The 10,379-nt window shown below is 36.1% G+C and overlaps 1 protein-coding gene across 1 annotated transcript; it reads left to right on the top strand.

Moving 5' to 3' along the window:
• The first annotated feature begins 270 nt into the window (after nt 1-270).
• LOC148657219 (ladderlectin-like) lies at nt 271-10,177 on the top strand. Its single transcript, XM_088644426.1, has 7 exons — nt 271-468; nt 1,029-1,125; nt 1,442-1,512; nt 3,650-3,768; nt 5,528-5,656; nt 7,673-7,789; nt 9,959-10,177. The coding sequence occupies exons 3-7, from the start codon at nt 1,452-1,454 to the stop codon at nt 10,013-10,015; spliced, it is 483 nt and encodes a 160-aa protein (XP_088500552.1). The 5' UTR covers nt 271-468; nt 1,029-1,125; nt 1,442-1,451; the 3' UTR covers nt 10,016-10,177.
• Nucleotides 10,178-10,379: the final 202 nt, after the last annotated feature.

Raw genomic sequence — 10,379 nt, forward strand, 5'->3', positions numbered from 1 at the left:
ACTCTTTCAACATGTATTTATGGTCAAATTAAGTAACATTCAATATCTATGTGTGACAAAGTACAGTATAAAATACTAAAACCCTATTGGATTTTTACTTAAAGACTGATTTTTATTCAAGAAGGCTATCATGGCAAAACAATGAAATATCAATATTTATCTTTGACTGTGATACTGAAATATGGATTCATGCCTTTATTTAAACTAGATTACAGTACCCTATGCTTCTGGTGTGAGTGTATGCATGTCTGCATTTCTGTCTATGTGTGTCATGCGATGCACTGGTGACCCATTCAGGGTGTACAGTACCCTGCCTTGTGCCCATTGCTTGCCTGAATAGGCTTTGGCTTTCCTACATTTACTCTACAGAACATCTCTCTTTAGTAACTCTACACTGGATGAAACAGTTAGAAAATGGATGGTTATATTGAATACATTAATGCTTAATGTACTGGAACTTCTTCTAAGGTAAACTAAAAATTTCTTCATTAAAATATTATCTCTATCTTCTGTAAGTTGCACTGGCTCCCTTTGAAATTCAGAGTGAACTTTAAGGTTCTTCTGCTTATGCATGAGGGACTAAACATTTTAGCTCCCGATTATGTAAGAAATGTATTGTATGACTACAGTCTTAATCTCAAATCTTATGATTTTGGCTTTATTTCTTTGATCAGTAGAGGGTCTACTCTATGGGTCATAAAAACCTGTCATACACAGTGCCACGTTTTTGGAATTTATTACCCATATTCGTTAGAGACTGACTCTATGACTGAAAACGTGTGTTAATGCTAATGCTTAATGTTAATGTTAAGTACCATGCTAGATTAAGTTATTCATTAACTTAGAATTCATAAATATTGATAAAACTTTAACTTCAACTTAATTACATGTAGCATAGTGAATGTATTAAGTGCTTATATGTCACTTTTATAGAAAGTATATCAAATATCAAATATTTTCTTAAGAAAATCATATTTCATTGGTACATCTCTGATGATGTTTATTTTGTGTATGTACCCTATCAACAGGACCTATCCTCCTCGATCTGGATATTAGAGCTGAGTAGCAGACTCTGGGCACCAAACATCAGTACAGAGAGAAAGACAACTAAGTCACTACCTACAGGTAAGTGAGACATCCTCACTTGTTTGATTGGTCTCGAACTGTCTGTTCTCCATTTGACTGTGTGGAACTCTATCTCTATCAACACGTAGTTTGGGTTAGTGAAGAGTAGATTATCTTTCTGCAAGTAGACGTCTGAAGAATCTAGCATTGATCCATCCTTCTTTATAGCTGTAGGTGAAGGGATTGGTACACTCTAAATAACGAGTGAATGAAAATTCAACAAATCCATCTTCATTAACCAATAGTTAGGAAAAACAGTTCTCTGACCATTTGATAAATGTAATCAGTGTTTCTTATGTGTCTGTTCTCTGTGCAGAAGAGTCACCATGATCCGTCTTCCTACAACAGTACTGCTCTGCATTGTCTTCACACTCAGTTTGAATTCAGGTAGGAGGACCAGTACTGCCTTAACACATTAAAGCAGTAGGAAATGTCACATTAAACAGTAAATTTGACTCAACTCAAGATGATTTAACTCAATACAAATCTGCTGAATATTTATCCCAAATCATATATATGAACTCAATCACAGAAGCTTTTGCAAAAATTCCTACACTTACCTTCTGTATAAATATGATTTCATGTACGAAAGGTAAGATTTGAAACTATAGTGCAATCATTAAGTGTAATCACTGGTACAATCATGAGTTATTAGTTTAACTTTATGTTTAGAACATTATTAACAAGTTATTAATAACTGGGTTGGAAATGGCCTGTCCTAATGAATATTTATGTTATTATAAATGGAAATAGGTTTGGTCTCACATATACATATTTTATTAATGTATATCTGATTACTAATAACTCATTTGTGATGCATTGAAAATACAACATTGTTACCCCCCAAAAGTAATGCATTGAATCCATTACTTTTCTTTTATATGCTTTTTAAAATAAAACTGCAGGTCACTCAAAAATTACATAAAAGCACTGGAAAACATTAGGCTTGCAAAGAATGATAAATTTATTAAATGTGTAAAGTTACGGACAAAATCTGAAGTTAGGCACTGCCGAATCTTCAAAAATGTTGAATGCAATTCTGACACTAGATTGAGTTCTTTATAATAATTTTAATTTATTTTTTTTATTTTAACCAAGTAATTTAAACATCAAACACTGTAAATGTGCAGTCATACTAAGTGTGACTTCACATGGCGTCTTTAATCTTCCATGAGGAATTTGTTGGTGGAGAAATTAATAAGTGGTAGCATAAAATAAATACTGTAGATATTAGACAGACTATCCCATAGAGAAGACATGAAACACACAAAGTAACATTTAAAATTGGAGGGGTTTTTGCTAGTACATAATGGTTTATCCAACTTTTTCCCCAGGATCCTTAATTGACCACCTTAATTTACCTAGAAGTGTATATAAAACTTTATAAGTGTAAATAGGACTTTATTTACTAGGGCAGGTGATACAGCTTGTATAAAATAAATAGTTCTCAATAAGTGAGAGAGTCTGTTAAAATAATACTAAAAAGAAGACTACTTTCCAGTAATAAACAAAATAAACATTCAAATTTAGAAATTCTTCCTGGCAGATTTAAAAAGGATAATGGAATAGTTCAGATGGGTAGCTGCGTCAGCATGTGTAGGCTGCAAAGGAACAAGTAATAAATTTAATCCATGCGGAAAAGAGAAGAAAGAAAACAAAATGTTTCGGCTGTGAAGCTTTCTTCAAGTGTAAGCTGATAATGGTATAATGGAATAGTTCTACTGATATGAAATCTGTTATGAATTCTTATCCATGAACTTAGCCCCTTCAGTTTTCAATACTTTATATGTTTTATCAGCTCTTATGGTTCATTAAAGAGGAATCCAGTAACAAACATGGATCGCAGATTGTACCTTGCTCTTACTGTTAATGTTTTCTCTCTACTGTATATTGTTCCAAGTGTTTCAGTCAAATTCTCAATGTCAGGTCCTGGCACCAGACTGCTACTGAAGCAAAGAATAGAAGTGAAAACTCTTTATATAGTTAGAGAATATAAAAATTTAATATTCTGTAATGTTATATAGTTAGAGAAAAAATTGAATATAATGTGGCGCATGTTTTTTTTATTCCTCTAGCACAGCATATTATATAATGAGCATGGAGCTAACTTAGATGTAATAGGATATGCTGAATACATATTATCTTTATTCAATTAAACATATTACAACTTGTGAAACTTGTTAATGTTTCAGCATACAGAATTCTTCATCAGATAGCATACATTGATCTAATTTTATCATATTAAACATTTTCTCAAATAAAAAAAGATCTAATTTTGCACCTGACTCTATCAGTGTATCATGTTAGACTTCGGGGAGGTGGAGATGGGTTTTCCAGGGTTTATTTTGCTTTTTGGGGAGGGTCTACAAAGTCTCTACAACAGTGTACTACAAGAAAGAGTGGCCTCCTGCCCTTTGTTTCATGAGGTCGTTTTCTTCTTCTTTCTTTTCTGTTGAAATAAAGCATTTCAAGCCAAGTAGTGTTTCAGCTCTGTACCATTTTGTTACCATTTTGTGTTCCTCAGTGTCTGGAAGTAAAAACAAGGAAGAGCTGTGTCAGGACGTGTGTCCTCCAGGCTGGGTGAGCTTTGCGAACCGCTGCTTCCAATACATTGGAATAGAGAAGACTTGGGCTGATGCTGAGGTATGTACTGCTGTGACAGTGACTGGGAGGGGTGAAAGCTGGTATAATTGAAACTGAACACAAAATAGTCCTTATATATTTACACGCTGTTCAGTGTGGTATGCAGAGCTTTATCAATAATGTGTTATGACGCGGCTAGCTGTAGATAGCTGTGGATATCACAGTGAGGTCCACAGCTGTTTGATCCATTGTCATGACTCTGGCTGCAACAATTTGCTAAACTGCTTATCAGTGTTGCCGTTAGCACTATCATTAATGTCTCATTAACACTTACAAATCTAAGAAATGATTCCTCTATACATTTCTCTTTATTGTCATCAATGTGAATATAATGTAACATTATTGATGTTTTTGCTCCTCCTTTGAAGTATATGGAGTGTAGCCTGTTGGAAACAATTATACATATCTGTTTTGACCTGTTTAAAAATTGTAAATAAACCATCTGAGATTGCCTTCAGAGATTTCAAATCAAAGCAAAAATTATGTTTTTACTTCTATCACCTTATTTTTTGTATTTTTAAAACTATCCTGTTGATATACTGAATAAAGGGTACTAATAGCCCTAATTTCCATTTCTTGAATTATTGTACCAGTCTTGCATTTCTATCTCTCAGTGCTAAAGACCTCATTGCCAGGAATAAAATGCAATCCAGACATTAAAGCATTTTATCTCCTCATCAGTTGGCGGTGGTTGACCCTCTCATACCTGAGATTCTCTCACCCTGAGATTCATTCTCCTCTCTAACTGAATCCTTCATTCTACTACAACACTAACTTCCTGGGTCTCTTGCTGAAAACTTCCTACTTGCTAAACATACGAATGTGTTAACCAAACATTCATTAACTTTTTTCATTTTATCTGACTGTCCACTTTTTAGGTACACTGTTTAGGTTAGTTTAGAAGACAATGTACCAAAACAATATATGCTGTCTGGGTCATTAGAATTAGCTGAAAGTAACTGATAAGCTTTGAATAACAAATCTAGTTTTTCTTCTCTCGCTCTATGATGTAATCTGTTTTCTCTTAGAGAAAGGGGAAGTTTTAGAAGGGACCAAGTCCTGAACTTTTTTACAGCGCAACGTCTTATAAAAACCCTGTACTGCTTGTAACAAATTGAGTCTCTGGTTGCACTTTGCGAAGTGGCAGCAGGGCTCCCAATATTGCAATATTGAAATAAAGACCTTACTCAGGTGAGAACTCTCTCTTGTGGCCTCCTTGATAGTTATATTTCCATGACAGTACATATGAAGAAAAACAGATCTTTCTATGTGAAATAATATCTGGCTAAATTAATCACATGTTGTGCACATTGCTCGCAAATGGATATTTTCAATTATCAGAAATATTTTCTCTTAAGGTGTCACTCTGAGAATTGGTTAATTTTCTGTAGCACAGGCTTAGAGAAGGAGGAAGGTGATGATGTTCTTTCTTCTTTTTGCATGCCTTGTTTCTCTTTTTCTCTCTCTTCATTTTGTTTCTGCTATCTCCCTTTAAATCTTTGTCTTCCAAGGGTATAATAATGATCATCACAAAATACAAAATAGCCACCCCCTCAAATTACATTTCTCATTCTACTCTCTTATTTCTCCAGTTAAGATCCATGAGCTCCATTCCCACTTATCTGTCCTCACGTCAATTGGACATGTGTCAGTATCAATATCTCAAAAAATAACATTTGACTGTATTGTTCTTTTACTAAAGGCATAGAGTTATTAAATGATAGAGTCTCCCCGTCTCACGTTCCTTCATCTTTTCCAGATGGACTGTATCGAATTGGGAGGAAACCTGGCCTCGGTGCACAGTGAAGAGGAGGAAACATTTCTGCTACATCTGATCATGTCCAAAAGAGCAACTTCCACTTGGCTGGGAGGTAGTGATGGCGAACAGGTATAGCATTGCTCACAAAATACCCCCAAGATAGAGATGTGAAGTACAGCACATTGTGCTATCTATTCATTTCCTCTTTATAACGGATTTATAAAGGATAACTGAAGAACCCCCGTGAGGCCTACAAAACAGAACTAACACCCTAACTTGGCTCTTTGGATCATTTATTCACAACACATTGTAAGAGCTTAATGACATAAGTAAGATTACCTTTAAGAGGTCATTTAGAATGTTTGTGAAAACTAAAATAATTGAAAAGTACAGAGGGGTGCATTTAAAACTTAAAATACAGTAGAAAGTACTTTTAGACCAAAGGTTGTGGGACTCTGGAACATGTAATGCAGCCACATTGTTGACACCTTAGCTTCTTTAAAAAAAAGCAACACATAGTAACTTCCAGTAAAGACCTAGATGTGTTAAATGACCTCCTCTAATATTTAACTTTCCTTATGTTATACGCAAGATTACTTTTTTTATTGATATTCTGATGAAAGTACAGAATGATTACAGCTTGAATTAGTAGTGGGAATTCAAATAACATTTAACGGTTTACAGTTCCATTGTAATGGAATAGCTGTCACTCGCTGGAGTTTGAAAAGTTTAGGAATCTGGGAAGCAGCCTTCAAGTCACGTTTTAAGTTTATTTAAAGTAGAATACTGTAGGTGTAGGCATTTTCATGCAGATTAAATACTTGCATTTGCATTACGGGACTGTAGACTCTTTTGCTGCAGCTGTTGCAGATTGGGGCTTTCTCTCTACATTGGTTATGGACCGTATTCAGTTAAGAAGTCTCTTTACATTGGAATGGTCTCTTGGTTGAAATGGTTGGCCAGTAGATCAGGGTTAAGACCAGTTTCACACTTCTGGGTGTTCTTGCAGTGGGGAAGCTGGAGCGATAGAAACATGATTAACTCTCCCTTATGAATGCTCCAAAGGTTAAGAAGCTAAGTATTTGTCCAGAGATTAGACAGAATGGAATTTTAAAAAAGTTGGTTGCATATGAGGGTTGAAACATGGTTAACTCTCCCTATGGTTACGTCTAGCCGCCATCCTGAGAGCAATATCTGAGGAGCCACCAGGCTTTTTGGTTATAGAAAGGAAGAGCAGAAAGGGAGAAGCACAGATAGCACTCCCCACAGTTTACTCTGTGAATAGTTAGAGTTAGATTTTTCCCCGAGGTTAGAGGAGGTGGATGCTCTTGGTGGGAATTGTGTAGTTGGCTGAAGAGGTTTGGGTGGAATAACTTCATCATGATAAAAGAAAACACAGCAAACCAGGAAGGTTGTAGCAAAACCACCTGCTGCAATGTCAAGGGATGAGTATTTATTGTGAAAGGCAGACAAATGCTTTATTTCCAGTGTAGGAATGATTTATATGTGGTCCAAGCACAGTGTTAAGCACCTTATTTATTCATGCAATGTTCATGAAGGACTGAGTAATCCTATAATAGTAAATATAATCGGACTATAATAAATTTAATAGATGTATTTATTAAATGTGAGATGGAAGATTTAGCAACTCTGACTTGAACAGTAGAGAAACAACAATTAGTGAGGCTACAATATGTGTTATAAGGTATTTAGATTCATGCAGAATACTGCATAAAGTATGTAAATATAGCTTTCATATTCTTATTCAAACATGGTTTTCATGTTCTACAATGTATTTTTTTTGTTTCACAATGCATTGAGATGGCATTTGCTATGTTTTGTATTCTGCATGTGTGACAGAATTGTTTTTAAGTATCAGTTCTTGTTGTATAAAAGTGATAGTCTAATATGTTTTAGTAAACTAGCCATGGATGTAATGCTGTGGTTATATTTAATGTTTCTGTGACTAAACAGGTAGAGACATACTGTATTTTATGCAAAAATCAGAGAAAGAATGGCAATAACTCAACACATATGTCTAAAAGCTGTTTGTGACACAACAATAATTTCAAGATATCGATTGCCAGAGTTATTCATTTAAACTCTTTTTTATTCGTTTCTGTCGTTTGTGGTGTGGCGGAATAGGAGGGCAAATGGCTCTGGAGTGACGGATCAAAATGGGCATTCACCAAGTGGAATGCATGGGAGCCCAGCAACTCTGGAATTGAAAACTGTCTCCTCACATATTGGGATAATAAGACTCTTTGCAGAACTGTGTGATGGTCTGCATGACTTTTTTTGTATAACAAAAGTAAACCATTTGAAAATGCGGTACAAAAGTGTAGAACATTATAAATGTAAGATGTTCAAGTAGGAAGCTGTGTTAGAGAAGAACTACCTTTACAACAGTAGTGTGTTTGTACTTCAGCAAAGCATAAATGTAAAATTAATCCACATAAGAATGCATGTTAAAGAGGGTTGAACTCCCCTCAAACAATTAAAATGAAAGGAATACTGTGTTAGTGGTGGCTGGTGAGCTGGTTAAAAGATACAGGGGTCATGTGCCCACAGATACATCTGGACTTACAGTATCAACTATTTTTGGTCCTTTTAAATACATTGAGACTATCGATCCATTTACTGTTTTATCCAGTAACATAACATCACTTTATTAGCCCTATACATTTTCTTGTATCAGGAATTCATCTTTTCACATACCCTAGCTTGCTCTCCATGAGACACAGACAGGGAGAGAAGCTTGGGGTCAGAGCACAGGGTCAGCCATTGTACAGCACCCCTGGAGCAATTGGGGTTAAGGGTCTTGCTCAGGGGCCCAATAGAGTAGGATTCCTCTGCCGGCTCTGGGATTTGAACCAGCAACCTTCCAGCCACTGGGGCAGATCCTTAGCCACAGAGCCACGGGGAGCTTGAGTCTGTCTTGGCAAGCAAAGGGCACAAGGCAGGATACACCCTGAATACGACGCTCACACCAGGGCCAATTTTCCTAGAATTCAATTAACCTACTAGCATATCTTTGGACAGTGGGAGGAAATGGGAGCACCCAGAGAATACCCACATGAACTCAGGGAGAACACCCACACTCCATGCACACAGTACCCCAGGAACTGAACTCATGGCCCCAAAGCCTCTAGACTACAATGCTGTCCACTGGGCCACCTGTTTTAGGGTTCTATTGATTTTATTTTCGCTTTTATTCAATATAAACATAGGGTACAGAAAATAAAAACAAAATAAAATAAAATACACCAGAAGAAGGCTCCACAGCCTTTGCAGCCTATGCATACTGACACAGCTACCCATTTTAACTACTATAAAATAAAATAATGTATTTATTAAGCGTGAAATGATGGAAGATAAATGATGGGTGGTAAATAACCAAGACATAAATCACTAAGCTGCCTTTGTGTCACCCTGGAGTTGCTTTTTATCTTGTGTGCAACTGTGTCACACTGTGTATATTGTCTCTAATACTCCATCATGTTGCTGACCTTGACCACGTGTTAAAGGGAGAACTATTTTGTCCTAATTTAAGACATTTTATATATTTTTGTGGTGCATTAAACCACAAATGTACAAATTAGAGTGTATAAAATGTGGATTCCCTGTACATGTTGCACCCTGGTTAAATTAATTCAGTTAGAAAAGGTAAAACAGCACACAAGCTTACAAGAATAAGTAAATGTGACAATGTAGATAACACTCTTAGAATTTCATAACAGTATGATTCACAATCAAGTAGGTCTGAGCCTTACCAAGAAATAAATTGGTAAAGTGCTTGTTGGCAAAAATGGAGACCTGAAACTTGCATGATTCTGATACTGCAACCATCAGACACAGATGCAGGGCCTACTCGATAGTGCAGATTTGGAGTAGCCAGGAATGTAAAGTACTCAGTAGTAACCTGCGAGAAAGCTGTCAGGAAACAAAATTCTTTCACTCTAAACTAAGCAGAAGTGTTGTTCTAAAATAGGGGATCGGGTGTATCCTTGAGAATCATGTCATGTCTCTATCTTGGACTGACTGGAACTGCCATTGTGTCATTCAATATGGTCAGAGTCTCATTTTGGTTTCTTTCACTCAAACGAGGAAGGGGTTACCAGGGCCCTTTTAGATGGAGAAAAAGAGGGCATTGAAAAGATACTCTGAGGGGTTTTTTTTGGAACGGGAGGTGATCTGACACAACATATTGGAGACAGAGGTCAGGCGTTTCCCTGAGCATGAGCTGCATTCTCCAACTTGTGCAGAGATAGAAAAATGTTGCATCAGGTTCTGGGGCCACAAGCAAGGGTGTTTATTTCATTGTGTGATAAAGTCTTGGGAGGCAAAACCCTTGATAAAGTTATTAGAGGCTGGTGTGTACTTTGAAAGTTTCTTAGCTCTTCCTTCTTCTGTCTTTCAGATCACGAAAACTGGAATGATATGAATTGCAACAATCAATTTGCCTACATTTGTGCCATTAATCCTTAAGCCACAAGAAAATCTATTGTTACTGGAGGGGATTTAAGACTAATATGGCTAGAAATAGTTATTTATCACTCTGAGAATAATTATTTTCTATAATGGGGTTATTTCCTGTACCTTTAGTAATTGATATTTCTACTTCTTTAATAAATACTTATAGCATCACAAGTCTTTTGTCTGTGTTTATTTTTATTTATATGTATTAAGAAAAGGCTCATAGCAAATAGGAAAGCATAGGAAAGTAGGGAAATGTAACTTCTGTTTTTCAAAGGAGATACTACACCACATCTGCAGGAATGGTTATAAAACAGGTACCTTGGGGCCTATTTGCATTAGATCGACAAAAGGTAGGACATGTAACACAACATTC

The sequence above is a fragment of the Lepisosteus platostomus genome, chromosome 8 (genome assembly GCF_059453375.1).
Source record: "Lepisosteus platostomus isolate fLepPlt1 chromosome 8, fLepPlt1.hap1, whole genome shotgun sequence".
Classification (NCBI taxonomy): domain Eukaryota; kingdom Metazoa; phylum Chordata; class Actinopteri; order Semionotiformes; family Lepisosteidae; genus Lepisosteus; species Lepisosteus platostomus.

Bases quoted from the DNA above. Each gene is read 5' to 3' on its own strand.
- LOC148657219 (XM_088644426.1), top strand. From the start codon at position 1,452: ATGATCCGTCTTCCTACAACAGTACTGCTCTGCATTGTCTTCACACTC. The intron at 1,513-3,649 runs GTAGGAGGACCA...TGTGTTCCTCAG, and splicing joins CACACTCAGTTTGAATTCAG to TGTCTGGAAGTAAAAACAAG. The intron at 3,769-5,527 runs GTATGTACTGCT...CATCTTTTCCAG, and splicing joins AGACTTGGGCTGATGCTGAG to ATGGACTGTATCGAATTGGG.